Below are 21,494 nucleotides of genomic sequence, written 5' to 3'. Positions count from 1 at the left end.
TCTCTAACGACATTCATGACAGCTTTAAGACATTGTAACACCACTAGCAGAGTTTAACACGCAACGCTGCGAGGTCGACATCAAATCAGAATCATATCTTCGACTTCCGCTTCTGCTTCTCCATCCTCACCGCCTCAAACACATTATAATTCTCCAACCACATTCCAAACGCCGGGCTTCCAGGCGGTGCATTCCCATCCGCCTTTACAGGACGATCCCTATCTTCGAACGCCTTCCTCCAAACTTCGTTCCGCCTGGCGATTTGTCTGGCATCTTTCGCGGACCATGAAGTCCCGAAAGCTCGTGCGAGATTGAAGACTTTGTCGCAGCGTGGTCGTCGGAGATTTTGATACATTTCAATCGCAGAGCCGAGATCGCTGGTTTGGATATCTGCAAGTAGCTCGGATAGAACAGCGGCGTCTTCGAGACCCATTGCTGTTCCTTGGCCAGAGTAAGGGGTCATTGCATGGCCTGTTGGCGTTGGCTTGTTAGAGGCGTTCGTTGTACAGACGTTGGGAGTGTTGAGACTTACATGCATCGCCCAATAGGACGACTTTACTGTTCTTGCTCGACCAAGAGGGCAGATCGAAGACTTCGACTAGCCGCCATTTGAAAGCACTCTCTGCGAGATCGAGTGCTTTTCGTGTTGCAGGGTCGAAATCGCTGAATCTTTCCTTGATCCAAGAGAGATCCCGCACTCGTTCTGTCAAGGCGGCGGGGTTGGGATCTTGTGCTTGCGTGTATTCATGGTCAATAAATTGCAAATCATAGGTATTTTGTGATGGAGATGGAGAGGCGAAGATACTCCTCGCTGGTGCAACGGTGATGACATTCCGGTGTCCATCCAGCAGACCTTGAAGGACTTCGTCGTTGCGGACGATATCCAATGGAAGGGAGATTTGCCAGACGGTCTTGTCGAGGATCTTTCGGCCTGGAAAGGAAGGGAATAAGGTTTGTCTGACCAAAGACCCGGAACCATCAGCGCCTATGATCAAGTCTGCGGAGATTTCCTCTCCGCCATCAAGGATGATCGAGGGCCGGTCTTGATTGATGCTGACGATGTTGACGCCTTCGTGGATCTCGACGTTGTATTTGGCGGCGAACTGTCGGAAGAGATCTTTGAGAACACGACGAAGTCCATACCTGAGAATCTTTGTTAGACAAATCCCGAGATGAGAGATATTTCCTCCCTTTACCTACCACGCCGGACCTCGCTGTGTAAAGTCATGGTATGCAATCAGTCCCAATCGATGGTCCCTCAACGCCGCCTGCTCGTTGTCGTGGGCGACTTTCTTGACTTCTTCCAGCATGCCTGGAATACCAAAAGTCAGCGGGTTGCCAGAGGTGGGTTTGCGGCAGACCATACCCCATTCTTCAAGTATCTTCGAGACATTTGGCTGGAGTTGTATTCCACTCCCAGTCTCATCCCATGTCGTCTTTCGTTCAAAGACTTGTACTTTGTGGCCATGTCGAGCGAGGCCTCTGTTGTGGAAGCAAGGTTAGTATAGGAGTCAAAACAGTACACTTCGTTACTCACACAGCCGCAGCAAGGCCTGCGATTCCAGCGCCAACTATGATGATTCGGAGAGGCATATCGATCGAGGTGTTCGATGGTAGTGAGGGAGACMTGGAAGACGAGTCAACACCTTAGTATGAACTCTGTGCTGGGATATGCTCGTCTTTCTAGTGCTACATCAACTTGGGATATCCCCCACATTACGTCCGTAAGGTTACGTCCGTAAAAGGCAGTTCCCACAATAGTAAACCATGCGATGCGACAACTAGATTGATTCATGCACGGCCATTCGGGAATACCGGCTATTGTACACACTGACTAAATGTTCACCCGTCCTCTCATATCAACATTCAAACATCTTCCCTCCACATCATTCACCTTCCCACTCTGTCCTGCCTTCTCCATCTCAAGGCTTAAGAGCATGCCAAGGTTGACACAACTCCAAAGATGCCTCCTGCAATACCATGAATGGCCCCAGCAATGGCTTCACCAAGTGGGAAGACAAGATCGCACAGCGCCTGGAATACGATCAGTACTACAGTCCTCAAATCTCAATCGAGCTCACTTACATCCTCGCCATCGACCTTGAAGTCGACTTCGACGTTCATCTCTCCCATCTGGGACCCGTCGTCGCCGCGCATGACCACAGAAAAGAAGTTGCTGGAGTACGAAACATCGCAGCCAGCGGCCCGTGCAGGTCTGGAGTTGACAACGTTAGTAGTCTACACTTCCCCGCGTGTGCTCGCTCTCTTGGTCTACTCACGTGTGGCCCAATGCATCAACGTTCGTTTCAATCCACTTCCACTCTACCGCCTCAGGCATGGCCATTGCTTGGACGGCCCAAATAAAGGCATGCTTCATGCCGGAAGGATAGTTGCCTGCTGCTTTGATGGTTATGGTAGCTGATTCTTTGCGACCATAAGTAGGATATGAAGTCTCGATGGTCTCTTCGATTCCCTCATCACAGTGCGTGTCTTGACATAAGGTGTGGAGTTTGTCGAAGACTGTTCCAGGAATGTCCGTGTCGCATCCTGAGGAAGGGTTAGACTGGCAGTTCATCAAGGGTAAGGAGCACTAACCGTATGCAATCTGCTTCCTGCCCATGAATGGGTCGGTGTTCCGGTTCTCGGCACGCTTCGTGAGCTGACCATCCCCTGAAGTGAGGTCCAGGGTGATGTTGTTTGCTCCTGCGCCAAATCGACGGGCGTAGTCATCGCTGCCTGGTTCCATTCCCGGCTTGAAGCGAGAGGCGGTGTATCCAAGACTGTTCGTGTAGAGCTCGTAGTTCAGGCCGTCCTTTGGTAGCGCGACAACAAGACTGGCGAGACCCAGAAGTGCCGAAATGGAGATTGAAGTGCGCATTTTGGAGATTTTGCTGAGATTTTATGTTGCTTGGTGGTGATGTGCTGGTTTGGTATGCTGGATGTGTGGAAGATGATGCTGATGATGGATTGATGAGACAGAGATATCCTCTTGATCTATATACCTTTCCCAACATGCAGCAATGGCAGCAGTGTCCGCCCTCCTTCGCCAAACGAACTGGCGCAGCACAGTGACACCAACACAATCCAATCCTGAAAGATCAATGTCGAAGCCGCGAAGGAATATACCAAGACTTTCAAGACTGCGAGATAGCATCGTCGAGGCACGATGGCATCACTGCCATGTTGGTGATAATCGGCTGCAAGGTGATGGAAAAGTGGCGGCGTGTTTCAAGACGGTTAGGCTGCGCGACTGCGGCCAGTGGGATGTTTTGTTCTCCTGTGTAGGATCAATAAGCTTTTTATTCCTGGATCGCAAGCGTTGTGACTTCGCCCTGAAATATTAAGTAAGCCCGCCAAAATGTAGGACAGGGGTAGCATTCAGCCTCAATGACGGGCATTTCTTGGCGGTTGCTACAGGCCATACCATGTTGCACCAACAACCCCAATCTCTACGAACGGGTTTCGAATGCATACATGTCCACCACCCCTCGAATCCTTCGGTGACGATAAACCATCTTGGCCTACGCGCATCTCCACCCAGCTGCGAAGCGACGACCAAAATGCTCCGAGCGGCGCATAACATCGTCATAGAGCAGACACTCATATGAGCCTCCTCGACGAGAAGCGAGCTGCGGAGGGCGACTATCGATGTATGACGCAGGCTCAGTTTTGGGAAGTTTGGGCGCCTCCTGATTGTCACAACGCGCTTCTCGATAACCGAGGACTGGCACCAGGGACGGCGTAGACGAATCGGTCTCGTGTATGCTCGTGTGACCAACATCGCGCTGGCCACTCTTTGCAGTAAGCAGTCGATGTACCTCGTTTCAAAGGCGCTCTTTCTCCTCGAACCCTCAACGCAATTGGGCTTTAGAATATTCTCAGCGAATCTTGACTGGCTTCATGATTCCCTCACTAGATCGCCCATTCTTACTCAACGGCCAAGCCTCACCATGCATTGCTCCATGGATATAACAGTCACCTTTGTTGGTGAAAGTACCGTCGTCATTCTCGCGGAAGATGAACGGAAAAGGCGCATCATGTAAGATGACAGCAACGTCGTCTTTGGTGGCGGTATGAGGAATCCATCCAAATCGTCCATCATCAAAGTGCGCCAGGATGTGGGTATCGTCGAACGACGGCTGCTGTGAAAGCGCATCGCTGTCAAATGTCGTATACGTCGCCAAATCGTTGTAGACTGTGGAGGCATCAACTTTATCTCCCGTAGCCAAGCGATGCTGCGATATCGCGAGGTCATTGTGCTCGGATCGCAGGGTTCCAGTAGCTACAGTGCTGTTCGCCGGACGTTGCCCTTGTTGGAAGAAAGATCGAAAGTTTTGTAGAGACTTTGAAGACGGACCGCTCCTCTCGCAGACGAATTGTCGACAAGTAAGATAACAAGACACCATACTTGAAATGTCCTCCGTTTCGAGGGAGGAGTTTGTGAGGACTCCATCGACTCTAGCAACGACGCCTGCCATCGCCTGTATGACGTCGGGGAACTTTGGGTCGCAGAAAAAGCTGCTTTGCTTGCGACTCGTCTCTGCAGGACTTCCAGCTTGAAATTTTGCCATCTCGTACTGCCTACTCTTGTTGAGGTGTTTTTGAGTCAGCCTGCTCATATCTGATACCCACGACCAAGGGAGTACATCGCCATTTGCTCTTGAGATGCCGGCAAGCGCAAGCAAAATAGATTTGTGGTGGTAAATGTGGACATGACACGGTGACGAGTCCTTGTCGCATCGCGGCCGTAGGCTACAAAGTGCCGTTCTCCTCCATAACTCCTCTGGTGGGAGTGCGTAATCCGGTGTCAGCATCTCACTCAGACCATCGGTAGTCAGATTGCGGATTGCATACAATCTGTCGTGGACCACAGCAGTTTGAAGCTCATATGCGTCCACCATGGTGAGCAGTGCGGTTTTCAAGACACGACTATGACACCAGCTTTTACTGAACACCCAAGGTTTTCGAGGCCGGGCTTGTTGATTGAAGATGGTGTGTTCGAATGTTGCCAGGCAGAGTGAGATGTCGGCAAAAGTTGCGGAGAGCTCTCCACAGTGAAAAGTGATGTTTGGCCAAGCACCTGCATATACATCATGAGAAGCTGTGCGAGCAAGGATAATTTCCTGCACAGGCCAGAGGCGACCAAAGTATGCGCGTTCCAGGAGTTGCGAGAGTGTTCCTGCAGCGAACTCGAATAGCTCGGTGTCATTCATGGCGTCGGTCTTGGGCAGCCGTGCGGTCTTGTCCAAGCACTGCTGTCCCACGATGGCATGAACATCTTTGGCAATCCGTGACCTGAGATGCAACAGAGACTCGCCGGGGATTCGGTTCAAGATGCTTGCGACTGCTCGAAATGCAATGCGATCGCCTGGACCGTCCATTCCAAGCCAGACCAAGACGTTTTCAGCCTGACTGTAGACTTCTGACATCAAAACCACTTGCTGCGATCTCTCGCTCATGTTCTGCTGATCAATGCATACCTGGTCAGCCCAGAACATTGTCGCATGCTCCTCATTTCGGAACTGTCGTAAAGCACCCTCCAAGGATTCGGTGATGGCGAGGCTGCCATCGTCGAGCTCTAAAGCGGACTCGAAGACCGGATTTCCCCATGCATACGAGATGGCGTGATACTTTGGAAGCTCGTCAACCGGGTGGTGTTGCAGTTGACCGCGGAGAGCATCGCCGGGCAGGCCAGGAAGGAGGAGCAAGATGCGAATGCTGCCTTGGGAGATGGACGTGTATTGGAAGGAGTGTGAGGGTCCAGGAAGGCTTTCATGGAGCATCTTTGAATCAATGTCGTTGGAAGAGAGACATGTCTAGTGGTGGGATAGAGATGAAGAAAGCTGGCCTGGTGCGGCTGAAAACACCGACTCGGCCACAACTCACCGCAGCGAACGACGTCTTGGCCTTCCTCTTCATAGCGAGTGGAGCGCCTTTGATGAGATTATGTCGGGTTTTCGTGTCTCCGGAAGCGTGTGAAGAAAGTGCGCGAGAGGCAGAAGCATGATGAGCGCCTCCGCTTTCGGGTGGAACAAGTGTCATAGGGTTAGGGTTGGGGTAGTATCTTCTCACTCAAAGATAATGTAACAGTGAGCTACTTGGAAGGAATCTACGGGACACTATTGCCGACTTTGCTGGAGCATATCACATAGTAGACCCCAAGAGCAGGGTCATCTGATCGCTGCAGGGTTGAGAGCAGACACTCAATCCTTCATTGTGTGGTCCTGGAGAATGATATCTAGAGCCTTTGATTCCCAGGGCCGAAGGCAAACATCGCTGGCATTAGGCGACGTYCCCACGTACTATTTACTCCTAAATCTACGTACATGGTAGGAATCAAACCCGCAGCTGTATGAACGCTATCCAATAATGTTAGAAACGCCATGTCTCCTTGCGATGTTGCGTGATGGCTTGGGAAAATTTGGAAAACTCTGGTGAAAGTCCCTCACAGCATCAAAGTCCCCATATGCCACGACATTACCAATGGGCTCCCAAGAGGCTTGATCATCCGGAAGGCCTTCCCAATACACTTCGTAGTCAAACCGGTTCGTAGCAATGTTGAAGCGGGAGWCGTTGAGGGATGCTATCTTGTATACACGAGCAGTACTTGTCATTGTGGTGTCACCGTCGGAGTAGGCGACGGGAGAATCGGGTTCGCACTCTTCACAGCTTGCCGGGTTGCAGACTGCTACTTCCACCAGCGTGTCGGTGGGGGTGACTGCGCCGTCGTCGCCGGCAGGCTGGATGAAACGGACCAAGGCCGGCGTGCAGTCCACTTCTTCGGTACCTGAAGGCATCCACCTGGTTGAATCGGGAGCATTGTCTCTGTATATACGTCGATGACCTGACGCATTGTTCACAAACTTGGAGTGCACAAGTGGTAGACCTTGGGTACGCGTGGGGACCAGCCGATTCTGATCGAGGATACAAGTTGGGCAGGACGCTCTGTCACAGATGATCAAACTCCAATAATCGTCACCTTCGACTCTGGGTAGCGTTTGGACGTTCAATACCCACCCGCCCTGCTGGTAAGCCGGGTCGCTTGCATCGAATAAGTCGGCGTCGTTGACCACATACCGAGCCTGGTCGGGTTGGTACTCGCCGTTTTCGCGAAGTTTGGGGCCAAGTGTCTTTGGTGAATCATCCAAAGTCTACCATCGGTTTACCGCCTCTCTTTGCCATGCCATAGAAGGCTGCATTTGGTGAGGCGGGTCGAAGGTCTCGTCGGGACGTCATGATTGAGTGTACCAAACTCCAGAAGGGGAGAATGTGACGATGAATTTGCCGAGAAGAAACGGAGGGAGAGCCCGGTGCGCAAGATATGCTTTGGGTAGTCCATTGTCTTCGAATCGCCGGGTTGGGACTGCGACCGACTTGAATGACATGGGAGCAGCGCCGCCGTATCGGATGATAAAGAGTGGGGAGGTGTCACTGAATGATTTTTATTGWAGCATGAGCAGGAGGTATCGCGCAGAGCTTTCGACATATTCATCGACGAATGGAATTGACGTGATGGTTCAACTCATGTTGAACCAATCTACCAAGTCTTCGCGTCTAAGGAGAAGGTGGCGTCCTCCACAAGAATTGCTCAATACCGAATTCAGCTGCCTCCTGCCTTGATGGTCTATCAGCTTGCGGATAATCCCCATGGAAAAGAGAAATGTAAAGATGATTCTCCCCAATTCCCTGATCAAGCGGTTCCCAGGTAGCCTCATCTTTTGGATAGCCTCGCCACCAGACCTTGTATTGAAACTTGCGTGTACGTGTGGAGCGAAGGGAGTCGACAATGGCCCTGACTTCATACAATCCTTCGCCAAGTCCAACTACAGCAAGAGTAGCACTGGGAATAGTATTGATGTTGTCCGCATCATTCATCGGGTGGTCGTTATCAGGGATGGGACTGGGCGTTTGCTCCATTATCTGGCTGCAGAAAGAGCAGCCCTCGGGGATGCACACAGCAGCCGCTGCATGCAAAATGCCGCCTCCACCGACTGGGACCTCGATTTTGATCAGCTTTGTTTCGTAATGATTGACCTGAGTGTTCGTGGGAAGCGGCTGGCTCCCCTCACGCCAGAAGAGCGCGCCTGGGACGGTAGCCATCGCACGTGGCGGTGCATTCTTATGTAGATCGCTAGCATGTACAAATGGCWTTCCCTCGGGGGCTCCGGGACCGACACCAGCGTTGCCGGGATTGCATTTGACGCATGTGTCTCCGTCGCATAGCATTGTAGTCCCCCACTGCTCATGTTCACTTGCTTGAGAGGAGAGGTTCACATTGACTAAAATGCCTCCACGTTGGTAGGTGGCTTGATCTGCCGTCGTAAGACCCCTCGAGTCGTTCTTGAACCTGCGTGCGCCTGGCTTTACCCGATATCGAGGCGTGCCTTCTACCCAATTTCCCGTCTCATCAACATTGAGATCCAGATCGGTTTGATGTATCATCCATAAGGATCTGGGATTGGCCTGCATGTTTCCTGTACCTAGACTCTGCTGATCTCGATGGAAGTTTCAATGAAGGAGACTGCAGAGGACAGGCCTCGCTTGCTTTTCAAAAGATGGCAACTCTCGTGCGGACGACTGAGAGTGTCTCTTTGTCTTGGACCCGCCGCATTGGGAGAAGCCATCGCTCATCATTGTATCAGGTTTCTTTGTCCCACATCCGGACAGGAGCCATTGCAGTGCTGCAGAAGCGAGTCTTGAGGATGGTGGTGGTACTCAGCTGGTATCTATCCCAGACCGTGGTCCCTAGCAAGTTGACCAGCCGCACCGGCGAGCCTTCGATCAATTCCCAGACGGAAATCCGGTTAGCCGACCGCTTCGACATGCGAATGCAGGCGATGTGAGCTTGGACCGGCATGGCTATCAGGATGCGTCGTCACATTGATTGGGATGACGACCAGCGGCACTCCCTAAACGAGCGCAGATCAGGGGCGGAGAGCGCTCCTTTCGAACACTTCGTCCGCTGAAGAGTGCGTGGAGAGCAGGCCCGCGAGGTACCGCCTTGCTTTCGAAGGAGTAGGAGAGAAGATGATTGGGAAGCTCGTCCCTTCGAGAAAGAGAATTTCCAGATGACGGCGATGACTGCTCCAGACAGACATGACCCCAGGTGGGTCAGCTGCGRGATTTACTCTCTGAGACTCACTGTCGCTTGGTCGGAATGCTGCACTTGTATGTGGCTGGCAGCCGATACACACATCTTCACGGCAGCCGCGCATGCTTCTACTCGCTCATAGGAAGACACAGACAGTTGCTTCGGCCGTGTCAGACGAGCGTTGTCTTGACCATGCCGCGGCGAATTTGCGTCGATTTTGGTCGAATGCTTTGGCCGTCGCCGGATGCGGCTATGAARGCTTAAAAGTGTGCTTCGATACCGTTGTCGCTACGATTGTGAGGGAACAAGCTCTCTGCGTTGTCGATCGTACGTGTCCACTTCCGCTGCTATTGATGTCGACAGTTGTGTGTGGAAGTCGGGAGATGCGATGGGCTCGGATCTCGGATCAAAAATCTGCCAAGCTTGCCACGTGCTTTCCTCACCTTCCATCCAAGGGCCGGTGAAATTGAAGGTTGCCGCCCTACCTTACCTGGCAAAAGTCTTATAGTTTCTGCAATAACGACAGTACGATTGAGAAGACATTATTCGACCAGAAATCCGACCATTCTTACCTAGCTCTCCGTGAGACTGCTGCCTTTTGTGCTTGTAGCCACCTGTTCGCGAGCGTTGTCGCCGACTCACCACAAGGAGAGACGGCAATCTTCAATTTCGGAGGCCCTTGATCGTCTATTCACTTACCTCGTAGTTCACGGACGAGGAAATCCCGCATTAGGCTTAGCGTATTACTTTATCACCTCCCGATGCGTACTCTATACATGTACCTTCGAAATAGTACGCGATACCTACTTTAACCGCTGTTAACATCTTAATATGGCTTGAGGACGTCACGAACGAGGTCCGCGGCAAGAGTGACGGACGAGAGCACGAAGTAAACCGATATGCACTTTCCCTTTTCATGGCGGAGAAGCCAAGGTAGGGCAATAATCTCCAACGCACTTTCCCAACTCAAAGATGAAAGTTCTGCCATCGTACCTTCCCGTCCAGTAGCGAACCGTGACAGACATTCGGTAGGTTTATCTTGGGTACCAAGGTGTTCTCGCGGTCACACGCGGAAGCTTAATACCATGAGCCAGATTGATTTCTGATTCATCCCCCCACACAAGTCCTGCAAGACAACTTCCGTCGCTTTTAATGATACGGTACGAAAGCGAAAATTTCCTCATCTCGGTCACACGGATCTGTTCCAAGCAGGCCATACACCTTCTAGAGGTATAAACCAAGCGTGTACAGCATGGACGACTTATCGGAACTCAACGCACTGGCAGATAACGTACGAGTCTCAGAGAGCCTTGAGCCCATCGCACTTGCTACTGAGCGATGGCAACGCCTTTTTTCATATGAAGTCGAAGAAGCGGAAAGGCTAATCCTCCAACAACGCCAAGATCTGTCGTGCAGTCTACTCTCCGAAGATCTATGGAGACTAGCAGAGGAATCGGGAGAAGCGCCCGGACATGACCGGGAATCATATACCCACCTCATCAGGACCTCGAAGCGACAACCACACAAGACTGCCGGCATGAACGCTCCTTCATCAGATCAAGAATACCTCGTCAAACTTGAAGGCCACATCGGCTCTGCGGAACATCTCCAGCAGATCGCAGGTCTCGCTACGACACCAATTGTACACAGCGGTACATCCACCGAAGACGAGCATACAAGATCGGAGTTCTGTATCATCAGCAGCTCTACGAAGCAGGCGATCGTGGAATGGTGCGCAAAGCACCATCGCCCACCTMCCGATTTCATCACCCTTTCCCTCGCCCCAAAGTCTTTCAGCGACATTTCCATGGCGCCTGTGCTTGGAGTTAATACAACCCTACCTCAACATCGGTTGGAAGACCAGAGGGAAAGTCCTCGGCCGCGACAAGACGAATACCCCGTTTGGTATTTCTTTTACGGCACGCTTCAAGATCCGGAAAAGTTACGATCCATCTTCGAAGGATCCGAAGATGAGGAGTACGACTTGTGCGTTGCGAGGGTATTCGAGGGTTTGTTGAAGGAGTGGGGAGGGAAGTACAAGGCTTTGGTGGATGCTCCTGTGTTGCCATGCGGATCCGAAGATGCGGAAGGGGTGGAAGGTAAAGCTTTGCTGGTCAGATCGAAGGAGCAAGAGGATGCTTTGCGACTGTATGAGACAAAGGCTTACGAGGTTGTACGGTGTATGATCGTGTTTGACGATGGGAAGGAAGTTTGTGGGTGTACTTTCCGATTCCGGGGAAGGTGAACCTGTCTTGAGACTACTTTAGTTATGGAGCCGCTGCGATGAGATGAGGAAGTCTCACTGAAGCATAGCACATTTGAGAGTGTTTGTTGTCCACGGTTCCCAGCCACTGATCATGTTCCCGATTTTCCACCGTGTCTAAGTGTCGACCACAACCAATAAAAGCGTCACCGTAAAGAGCAAGCCTCGGAGTCTAATGCTCGCCGCTACTCCAGTATATTGAGCTGGCGTCCCACTTGCAGTCGAGGTTCCAGCTGATGTCAAGTCAGAGCCTGATAGTGTTGAACCAGAGGTTTCTGTCCTCGAAGGTGGTGTTATTCCCATACCGGACGCAATGTAGTCACCTATTTCGGTCATAGTCGGCGTAATCTTCATAAGTCACAGCAGCAGCTACACGAAGACCCTCATCGCATCCGATGGCTTCATCACCGCATGATTCTCATATCGCTTGCCCACTTCCGCAATCCCACGCCGACTTGAGAGGATGACGAAGCGTGATCTGACGACTAACGAGACGTTGGCATGTCCTGCACTCGAAATCCTCTCCTCTCGTCATCTCCACCACCCCTGTTTCCAATCTCATGCGTCGACCTCAGTAACGTCACACTAGAAGGCTGTCTGAGAATCTCGGCATGAATTCCAGAAGGGGCGATCACGTCGTAGTCACAGCCCACACCACCATTGTCAGTGATGCGCTCGTATACCAGGTCGAGATGAAGAGTATATCTTTTATCCGGACCGTACTCATGAATCGACTTGATGCCAAGTTTCACGCGATGACACCATCTTTTACCATGCCGCGAAAGCACTCTGATCTCCGAGCCCAGTCGACAGACCTCCGGACGTGCTGTCAATGAATCGCCAGTCAGCATTTCAAACGGATCACTCTTGGTGTCGATGTATTGATCCATCACTTTTGTGTGTCGTGGTTCCGTCAGTGCCGGCGTGCCGGACAGATGTGCGTTGAATCCCACAAAGTAGCGAGAGATTGCGGAGAGCGTGACCACCAACTCCTCCTTGGTGGTGGAGTGCTTCAAGTGCAGCGTTGCAGATCTGGAATCCAACAGCCCCCTGAAGAGGAACCCACTCTCGGAGTGTGCCAATTGCGAGCGCCGCACGTTACTGACATTACCGCTGGAGCTTGTACATGTGCTCATTTGTAGCTGGTAAGGGCCAATCGATATAGGATCAAGGACGAAGAATTCCTTTGGTGCCCGCCAGACTTGATCATACATGTTCTGGAACTGTTGGACATATATTGTTCCCAGTGTCCAATCACTATCACGGCCCCGAGCACTGGTGAGACCGCCACAGAAGATGCGCTGGAAGATTGGCTCACTGTTTGAGATCTTACGAAGGATTATGGTAGGCTCACTGAGATTCTCAGCGGCCTCGCAATCTAGTCTCGCAAGATAGACATCGTCTGCATAGTACAGTAGAGGCAGTGTGATCTTCAACCCATGGCTGGTAAGCTCAAAAGGACCAGCGTCCGCCCATCGCCGCGGTTGAGATGGGGAAATGTCTCGCGAGTCCAAAAACTGAGCAGGTTCATCTGCAAGTAGACCGTGACATGAGGAACGCCTGTCATTCGAAATATCATGGTCGAGTGTCCATGCCAATAGGGTGTGGTCATCGGAAACTTTCATGATCGCTTCCTGGAGTCGCAGGAATGCCCTTTGCTTCCCTTCGCCATATAGTAGCGGGATGTTGACCTGGAAGAGTCCAAGGAGACAGTAGGCTGCGTCTTCGCCCCGGGTTGTTTCCCGCTTCGCCGCCCAGCTCATGCGACAAGCCACGCTGCAGTCGAATATCGAGCCCTCACCAGCAAGATACTCTTGTGGAACACCCGAAGCGCGGGACACCAAGTTCCTGAATAATGAGTCCTGTGCGGTGGGGTACCATGTGCCAGTAGAGTTGACGAACCGACCAAATCTGCCCAGCGACGTCCAATCCTTGGAATAGAATTCGATCTTGCTGGGTGCGAGGAGCTCCTGTAATGTCYACCCCCGAGTGAACCACTGAGTTTGCTGGAATTCCTCTTCGAAAGTAGCATCAGCAGGAGTGACCGTCACGTCTACGAGATGGACATAGCACAATCTGCCCCGTCTGTAGTACCGGAACATACTGTTGATCGACTCCTGTAGCTCGGCGCTGGAACGTTTATCAATGCAGCAGGTGTCTACCCAAGCCCACTCGAATCCATCACGTTGCGCAAGCTTGCAGAAATCGAGGACCTTTAAGTAACCAACAGAATCCTTTCTTCGCCCTTTGACGAAGTCCTTGAAGGTAAGCTCATCGTCGGTCCAACGATGGGATAGAATGACGTACTCCGGGCAATGTTCCACGTCGATGAAACTTTCGAGCTTCATGGAGTTGGTGTTGATGAGAAACATCTTGGCTGCATCACATCTTCATCAAGGCAAGGCCCCAAAGGGCAGTCTCCGACACGCTTGCCGCTCGAACAAGATGTGGCGAAGTATACCGCGGCGGCAAGGTACCTTAGAAAGGTGAAGTTCGCAATTGGAAGGCGCAGTTGGATGAGGCTGAGGAAGAACGCCACGCCATGCAGGGATGCAGGACTTTGCCGATCTGTAATGCACGCTAATGCAGAGTGGGCAGCCCGGKAAGGTACCAGGTACCCTACTCCTCCGTACTCGGTCCACTCCACCTCATCAATGGATCTTGCCCTCCTGCCCACTGGCCTCTCCGCGACTGCTGCATCACCATCCGATGCGGGCTCTGCCTTATACACCCGGCACATCCATGATCTCCATGAGCGCGTCGAGGCGGCGCCTAGCGGCGATGCCAGCAGTCCWAATGCCAAGAGCGCAATCATCAATGGCAAATCTCAACGCCTCGGCGAGGCTCCATATCCGCTGGCTGATGGCATGGCACATACAAAAAGAGGCAACCACTTCCTGGAACATGTATATTAGCGTCGGTACATGCACGGTGGGGCCACCGGCATTGCACTGCATCGAAGACGATCCGCGCTTCAGGTAGGTGCCGACATTATCTTGTTCTTGTGCCATGATTGTTCTTCTCCATGACTTTCGAGGAGAGTGCTGGACTGGACGGTCGAACCCTTTTAACCCATGAACCACGAAGACCGACTGCGACGAATCCGCTGGCCATCTGGATAGTCAGATCACCCGAACTCCCTTTAGTAACATCTGGCGTCGGTCCATGTCCGGCTTCTTCAGACGCGTACACCTCCGTTACAGGGATGGGAAACCTTACTTCAAGACGCCCTTCTCAATACTGGAGAGATGAGACCATCCGACAACATCGCCGTGAAGATTCCGAGATTGTCACCTTCTCACATTGAAGATGATGTCAGCTCTAGTTATGATCTATAGGTACTCTCTTCAGGCAGCCTTCGACCTGTGGGTTCAACAGTTGTTCAACAATATGTACTCCTCCCCCACATTGTTACGCTACGCAACTATCCCCACGACATTCTTCCTCCTATTCCTGACATGGCATCTTTGTTCCCTGTCTCTTCCTCCAACATCCTCAATCCCTTGGATCTCATTTCCAGAACCCTCCAACATCACCACATCTCCCCCTCCACCGTTACACGATACATCCAACATCCTCCTAGTCCTCAAAACCGGAGCCTCGGTAATCTCCTCCCGCCTTCCTGCACACATCAACACCACTCTTCCAGCAGCAAAACATCTTCTCATCCTCTCYAGCCTATCTCAGACCTTCTCCGGATACCCTGTGCACGACATACTTGTGAATGTGAGCGATTCGTGGAAACAACACCACCAGGACTTTAAAGTCTACCGCCAACTGCAGGAACTTGGAGCCGAGAACCAGGATGCCATCCAGGAGCTTGCGAGTCAGAGTGCGTGGGACTTGGATAAGTGGAAGTTCATGCCGATGCTGTTTGAGAGCTACCAACAAGCACCGGAGGAGGTTGAGTGGTTCGTCATGATTGAGGGAGATACGAGTTTAAGCTGGACGAATCTTATTTGGTGGCTGTCGAGTTTCGATGCGAACAAGCCGTGAGTTTGCCTTGTTCTATACGCGGAGATTGGTGATATGCTGATGATACCAAGGAGATATATGGGAGCAGCCAATAAATGCGTTGTTGGTCCGCTCAACGGGCAATTGTTCGCACATGGAGGCAGCGGCGTGGTTTGGTCGAGAAGTGCGGTTGAGAAAGTTTTAGAGGTTCGAGAGAGGGAAGGTGTGGAGAACTATGATCGGAGGTGGGAAGAGATCACCAACAAGAACTGTTGTGGGGATGTTGTTCTTGCGGCAGCTTTTGAAGAAGCAGGAGTCCGTTTGACGAGAGCGGGTCCGATGGTGAGTATATGGTCGTTGTGGAAGGTATCGTGTCTGACGTTCCTCCAGCTTCAAGGTGCTACCCCTGACTCTTTCGTCTGGTCGCTGCAAGATTGGTGTCGACCTCCCATCACATGGCATCACGTTTCTCCGGATGAGGTCGAGCAGATTCATGACTTCAGCGAACGTTGGGCGATGGAACAAAAGGAGGGTGTTCCATATTTCTTTAGCGATGTTTATGCAGAGTTTCTGGCTGGACGGCGGAGAGCGGAAACGCCGCTCTGGGACAATGGCGCCCGGAAACCGTGGGAGGGAAACCATACCTCCAAGGCAGAATGTACCAGGGCCTGCAGATTGGACAAGTACTGTCTTCAGTGGATGTTTGCGGAGGGTGAGTTAGGCTCAAGCTGTCTCTTCGGGCAGTTCTTCTCGGTTGGAGAGGCTCTTGCAGATGAAGAGGACGAGGAGGGAAGGATCGGAAATTGGACGTCCGGGTGGATTGAGGAGAAGGTCGAGAAGGCGATTATGAATTTTGGACCTTGCTGAATCAATCGATCGACCCGACCCTCTTTGACTAGAATGCTTTGCTTTGTTGAACTGAGGTTCAATTTTAGAAGGATTGGAAGTGAAGGGCAAAGGATGCCGCATAGATTACAGGAATCAACAGCTTCAATTCAAAACTGCTATCAGCTGAAAGTATTTGCGATGATTTCATCGCCTTGGAATCTCCATCTTGTCCAAAGATCCACTAAACACCATCTCCATGAGCTCTTCTCCTTTCCCTGCGTTAACCTTCTCGGTCTCACATGGACAACTTCAATGTCTCCCTTCAGTATGTTTGTTCGATTGTCGATTGGTCGAACAAAAGTTTATTTCCACCGGATATCAACACAAGACGACGGTATCGTGGCGCCATGTACTACACCATTTTACTCCACAAGTACTGAAGCTGAACATCTCCACTCCAGATGAGATTACAAAACTTATTATTTGATATCCAGAAAGGTATGCATGCTGCTTAAAAGGGTATCTACTGATCGAACTTCCTCATTCCATCGTTTTCTCATCACACACTCCCGCTTGCGACCATCCAAGCGAGACCAACCTCCAAAAGCGCCTTCTGCATCACATCAAAACACATTTGTCCTCTGCATCCTTGACATTCGCCGCTCCTCCCACGCCTCCTCCCCTCCCACCTCTCGTTCCACCTCTCGTTGGACCACCTCGTCCTCTCCCAGCAGAGTTACTCGTACCACCACGCCCGTGCATCATGGGTGCTTGATGCTGCTGCTGTTGTTGTGTCTGTGGCTGCGGCGGTCTCTCTCCAGGCCTCAGAACCCGGTCAGTCCTGCTCTGCTCGTAGCTGGGTGGGGGAGCATCTCCACCTGCATCTCCGGCMGGTCTCGAAACTGCCGGTCTCCCGTTGGGCCGTGGAGATACAGGAGCACCACTCGTTCGTCTTCCACTCCCTCTTCGTGGAGGGATCGTAGGTGGTGTTTCTTGACTTGAGAGGAAGCGTTCGCTAAGTTCTCGCTCTCTTCTCCTACGCTCATCCGCTTGACGTTGTGCATCTTCCTCCTCCTCTTGAAGTTGTAGGGCGAGAGCGAAGTCGTGATCTGCTTGTTCTGCGGCGCYCATAGTTGGGCCGTCTGTGGTGGGTCGTGGACCCGGCAGAGGCGGCGCGACCTCCGCCTCAGCGACGGCTTCACTTGTAGCATTTGAGCCAACGATACCCTGCTCCTGTCCACTCTGGGCTTCTTCCCACTGCGCCACTCCACCAGCTTCCTCATTCCTCTCCACTCTAGTATTATCCCCACCATGAGAGACTGTCCTGAAGTCACCACTGAACATCTCTGCCGCAGCCCCATTCACGTCCACGAGACYCTCCCACACGATTTCTTCATGCGAGGTATATCCAGTGTCAGTCACTAACGTCATCAATGCACCTCCTCTCGGTTCCTTGTACAATGTACTGAAATGATCGTTTCTGAACAAGATCGCAATCTGTCCAGGCTGGAGACTACTGCTGATGGCTTCAAGGCCATATTCGGTCAACTGCGTAGGCCAGTTCGAGAGGAATTGCTTGATTGTGCGAATGTCTTCCAGCATTTGTGATTGTCTGTCGTCGAGCTGAGGGAGGGCGAGGTAGTCTTGCTCAAGGAACTGAATGTTTTGTGCTTCTTCAAACGTCTGTGCGGATCGGGAGAATGCTGCATAAGCAGGAGTTGCCGGAGGAGGAATCCAACCATGAATCAGAGGGATGTTCAAAGTGCTATAGAGTCGCATCTCCTTGGTCTCCTCAAAGGCGCCGGCTTTGCTTTGAGAGCGATTGGTAGGGTGGATGTGGTTGACTGCAGAAGGATGTCCATCGAGCGATCCTCTTGGAGTGATTGCGGGAGTGATGAAGCGAGGGTTAACATTCATTCCGGTATGTAGCGCGAGAAGGAAGGCGTATAGCTCAGTGACATCCGGGAGTGCCTCGCCTCGCCCTGTTGATGTGAGTTCGTCAAAGAGCGCGTCGAGTAGGAGTCCCAAACTGATTTGCGAGCGGACTCCATTGTCGGAGAGTGCGGTTACAAGAGGCGTGTTGAGCTCTGCAGGAGTGCTCAACACGATGGCGTTGACCAAAGCGAGGAGGGGACATGGACCGTTGGCATTTTGGGTAAGAATGGGAGAGCTGCGCATGGAATTTGAAGCAGCATCCCACCATCGAATGTGTTTGACTTGGTAGATTTCATTGCGAGTGGTTTCATTGACCTGGGCGGGAGGCACTGCGGTAGAAGACGTGGGTGCATCGTCGTGATTGAAGGATGACGTTGGAGGAGGTCCAGGAGGCGGCTGATACTGCTGGATGGGAGGCGGTTGTTGGTGATGTTGGAGTTGGACAAGTGGTGCCTGATGTTGAWCTTGATGTTGATGCTGTTGCTGATCTTGGGCCGGGGCTTGATGTTGTTGATACTGCACAGACGGCTGATAATGCTGTTGGTTATGAATGGGAGGCGGATCATCATTCGGATAAGGAGGTTGGAATGGTTGATTAGGTGCGTTTCCTGCTGGCGGCAGCGGGTCTTTGGGAGGCAGACCCGGTGATGGCACAGAATGACCTTCAGTACCTGACCAGGGATTGGTAGACGGGAAAGCGGACGATTCTGTAGAGTTGCCGGTCGATTGAGGTGCAACAGGTGAGAAGGGCGGCATTCCCTTGTGGGGAACAGACAACACCTCGGCCGTCTCATAGCTGCCCGTCGGACCGTCATGTAGGGACATTTTGGACATATCCTCTGCCGGCGGTAGTGGAGGAGCTTGTGCTGGCTGTGATGGTGGAGCATGACTCGGCTGTGCTTGTTGCCAAACGTTCTGAGTGCTTTCTGTTGACAAATCCTCCCCAATCTTTTGTTTGTAGGGATTCTTGCTGCTGTCTGCTGTTGCCCATGGGTTCCCGCCTTCCAGACCATTCTCACTCTCATTCCTACTCCCACCTGCTGGGCCGGGTCTCAATGCCGCTGGTAGATCCGCCTGCACATTCCCTCCTCCCGGCCTCAAAGCGGCCGGCAGTCCATCTTCTTGTTTCTTGCCCGCCAAATCTTGCGAACTGGGACGAATCTTCAGCGGTTGCGGCACGGCGACAAATCCATCCTCGTCGTCGCTGTCGTCCCATGTGCCGTTGGAGGCAATACTRCCATCTGAATCTCTTCGAGTCAACTTCTTCCCGTCTTTTTCCGAGAAATCGTGGCTCGGCTCGGTGGGTGAGGTGGGATATGGAGCTGCATGCGGTGTAGGAGTAGGAGTATCCATGCTGTTGGTACCTGCGGGAAGTGGCTTGCGGGTCACCATCTTTGTAGATAGCARCTACCGATAGTTGTCGAGAAAGGCAAGGTAGGCAGCAGAATGAAGAGAAGCAGTCCAACCGAGCTCGGCGTGCAGCATGCTCGCAAAGCACATGCGCGTCGTTGTGGCTGGTGAATTTGGGGCGCAGCGTGCATCATCTTGCCGAACTCCGAGCGGTCGCGTTGCGTCATGACTCGCGTTGGAGGGGAAGGTGGGGTATATCCATAGGGCTGAACATTTAAGCTTGTGCCTCGAAGAAAGTTATGCACAAAGTCTGGAGTCACTTCACAATAGCACAACACTAAACAACACCCCACGACACCACACATCATGTCTTCATCAGAAGAGGAAGAGCCTTTGAGGATTCTTTTGGTGGGCAATGGAGGAAGAGAGCACACGTTGGCTTGGAAATTGGCTCAATCTCCTCTTGTCGAGGCCATCCATATCGTTCCTGGCAATGGCGGGACTGCAAAGTGAGGAAACATGCAAACCCATCCTTCAAGTCCTTCACTGACCACAAGAAAGCCTGCCCAAATGCCAGAACATCACCAATGTCGACGCGACCGATTTTCCCCGCCTCACCGAACACGCCATTGGCAACCGCATCAACTTCCTCATCCCGGGTCCTGAAGCTCCTCTGGTAGCAGGAATCACCGACCACTTTGCCAGATATGCGGCCCACGTCAACATATTTGGTCCTAGTAAGAAGGCCGCTCGTATGGAAGGAAGCAAGACCTTCTCCAAGGACTTCATGAAAAAATACAACATCCCAACCGCGAGATATGAGAACTTTTCCCATTATGAGAGTGCACAACAGCATTTGGACAAGGTGGACTATAATGTGGTCATCAAAGCGGATGGTCTTGCGGGGGGAAAGGGCGTCATCATCCCTACATCCAAAGCTGAGGCGCAAGAAGCTTTGAAGGACATCATGCAGAATCGGGAATTCGGGGAGGCAGGCAACTCGGTCGTGATTGAGGAATTTTTGGAAGGAGATGAGATTTCCATCCTCTCTCTCAGCGATGGAAAGACCATCCTCTCTCTTCCTCCAGCTCAAGATCACAAACGGATTGGAGAGGGAGATACGGGACCCAACACCGGAGGAATGGGAACCTACGCTCCAGCTCCTGTGGCTACAAAGGAGATACTAGAGGAAATTGAGAGGGACACGCTCCTTCCAACAATTCGTGGGATGGAAAAGGAGAAGATGCCATTCGTGGGATGTCTCTTTACTGGCTTCATGCTCACTCCTGCGGGTCCACGATTGTTGGAATACAACGTCCGGTTCGGCGATCCGGAAACACAGTCTTGCTTGAGTTTGCTGGAGAGCGACCTTGCCGAGCTTATGCTGGCAGCTGCGACCGGATCTCTCGACACCAAGACCATCAAGGTSAAGGAAGCAAGTGCATGTACCGTCGTGGTAGCAGCCGATGGATACCCAGGTTCATACCCCAAAGGCACGGTCATGCAGGTCGGAAAGCCAGCGGAAGGCATTGAGTTCTTCCACGCAGGGACGAACTTTAAGAATGGACAGTTGGTAACATCTGGCGGCAGAGTCATTGCTTCCACTGCCACGGGAGCCACTTTGAAGGAAGCTGTAAAGAAGGCTTATGAGGGCGTTGAGCAGATCAAATTCGAGGGCATGCAGTTCAGACGGGATATCGCCCATCGAGCTCTGCGGTGAGAGAGATGAGGAGCGCAGTATCAGAGGTTCCAAAGCTTTCAGCTGAAAGTACGAACTGAAGTCAATGATGTTCATGTAACTCTTTTCCCACTTCTGACACCCCCTCATTGCGCAACTTCTCTTTCCCACTAGAATATCCTGAATCCCAAAGAGTAAGTGAACTATTCCACCACAATGCTGCTACGAAGGATGCTAAGAGTACAGCCCAGCCGACCATCATAGCCGAATTTCGCATTTACCGAGTCGCAGACTCAAACGATATATCTTTCGGTATATCTTTCACTTCGCAGCTGCAATGCATCTCCACAATGAATGCAAGCAAGAGAAGAACAAATGATACTTCGCGACTCTCA

General features: G+C 52.0%; 9 protein-coding genes; 3 read left to right on the top strand and 6 right to left on the bottom strand.

The window, feature by feature from the left end:
* Positions 1-91: 91 nt before the first annotated feature.
* On the bottom strand, positions 92-1,593 carry RCC_07889 (uncharacterized protein; the record flags this gene model as incomplete). XM_023773141.1 has 5 exons in its annotated part: positions 92-471; positions 533-1,143; positions 1,201-1,312; positions 1,367-1,482; positions 1,538-1,593. 5 exons carry the CDS (start codon positions 1,591-1,593, stop codon positions 92-94), a joined length of 1,275 nt encoding a protein of 424 aa, XP_023628909.1.
* Positions 1,594-1,929: 336 nt separating this feature from the next.
* Positions 1,930-2,878, bottom strand: RCC_07888 (uncharacterized protein; the record flags this gene model as incomplete). XM_023773140.1 has 4 exons in its annotated part: positions 1,930-2,034; positions 2,086-2,215; positions 2,280-2,547; positions 2,596-2,878. 4 exons carry the CDS (start codon positions 2,876-2,878, stop codon positions 1,930-1,932), a joined length of 786 nt encoding a protein of 261 aa, XP_023628908.1.
* Positions 2,879-3,878: 1,000 nt separating this feature from the next.
* Positions 3,879-5,783, bottom strand: RCC_07887 (uncharacterized protein; the record flags this gene model as incomplete). Its single annotated transcript, XM_023773139.1, has 1 exon — positions 3,879-5,783. One exon carries the CDS (start codon positions 5,781-5,783, stop codon positions 3,879-3,881), a length of 1,905 nt encoding a protein of 634 aa, XP_023628907.1.
* Positions 5,784-7,554: 1,771 nt separating this feature from the next.
* RCC_07886 (uncharacterized protein) lies at positions 7,555-8,100 on the bottom strand (the record flags this gene model as incomplete). Its single annotated transcript, XM_023773138.1, has 1 exon — positions 7,555-8,100. One exon carries the CDS (start codon positions 8,098-8,100, stop codon positions 7,555-7,557), a length of 546 nt encoding a protein of 181 aa, XP_023628906.1.
* Positions 8,101-10,628: 2,528 nt separating this feature from the next.
* Positions 10,629-11,336, top strand: RCC_07885 (uncharacterized protein; the record flags this gene model as incomplete). The annotated part of the gene is made up of 1 exon (XM_023773137.1): positions 10,629-11,336. The coding sequence occupies one exon, from the start codon at positions 10,629-10,631 to the stop codon at positions 11,334-11,336; it is 708 nt and encodes a 235-aa protein (XP_023628905.1).
* A 503-nt stretch (positions 11,337-11,839) lies between these two features.
* On the bottom strand, positions 11,840-13,726 carry RCC_07884 (uncharacterized protein; the record flags this gene model as incomplete). Its single annotated transcript, XM_023773136.1, has 1 exon — positions 11,840-13,726. One exon carries the CDS (start codon positions 13,724-13,726, stop codon positions 11,840-11,842), a length of 1,887 nt encoding a protein of 628 aa, XP_023628904.1.
* A 1,018-nt stretch (positions 13,727-14,744) lies between these two features.
* On the top strand, positions 14,745-16,175 carry RCC_07883 (uncharacterized protein; the record flags this gene model as incomplete). XM_023773135.1 has 3 exons in its annotated part: positions 14,745-15,346; positions 15,401-15,650; positions 15,699-16,175. The coding sequence occupies 3 exons, from the start codon at positions 14,745-14,747 to the stop codon at positions 16,173-16,175; spliced, it is 1,329 nt and encodes a 442-aa protein (XP_023628903.1).
* A 579-nt stretch (positions 16,176-16,754) lies between these two features.
* Positions 16,755-19,463, bottom strand: RCC_07882 (uncharacterized protein; the record flags this gene model as incomplete). The annotated part of the gene is made up of 1 exon (XM_023773134.1): positions 16,755-19,463. The coding sequence occupies one exon, from the start codon at positions 19,461-19,463 to the stop codon at positions 16,755-16,757; it is 2,709 nt and encodes a 902-aa protein (XP_023628902.1).
* A 324-nt stretch (positions 19,464-19,787) lies between these two features.
* Positions 19,788-21,141, top strand: RCC_07881 (related to Phosphoribosylamine--glycine ligase; the record flags this gene model as incomplete). XM_023773133.1 has 2 exons in its annotated part: positions 19,788-19,930; positions 19,983-21,141. 2 exons carry the CDS (start codon positions 19,788-19,790, stop codon positions 21,139-21,141), a joined length of 1,302 nt encoding a protein of 433 aa, XP_023628901.1.
* Positions 21,142-21,494: the final 353 nt, after the last annotated feature.

Source organism: Ramularia collo-cygni (assembly GCF_900074925.1).
Source record: "Ramularia collo-cygni strain URUG2 genome assembly, contig: RCC_scaffold12, whole genome shotgun sequence".
Taxonomy (NCBI): Eukaryota; Fungi; Ascomycota; class Dothideomycetes; order Mycosphaerellales; family Mycosphaerellaceae; genus Ramularia; species Ramularia collo-cygni.
The sequence above is the reverse complement of the archived record's forward strand: the minus strand, read 5'-3'. Positions and strand labels throughout refer to the sequence as shown.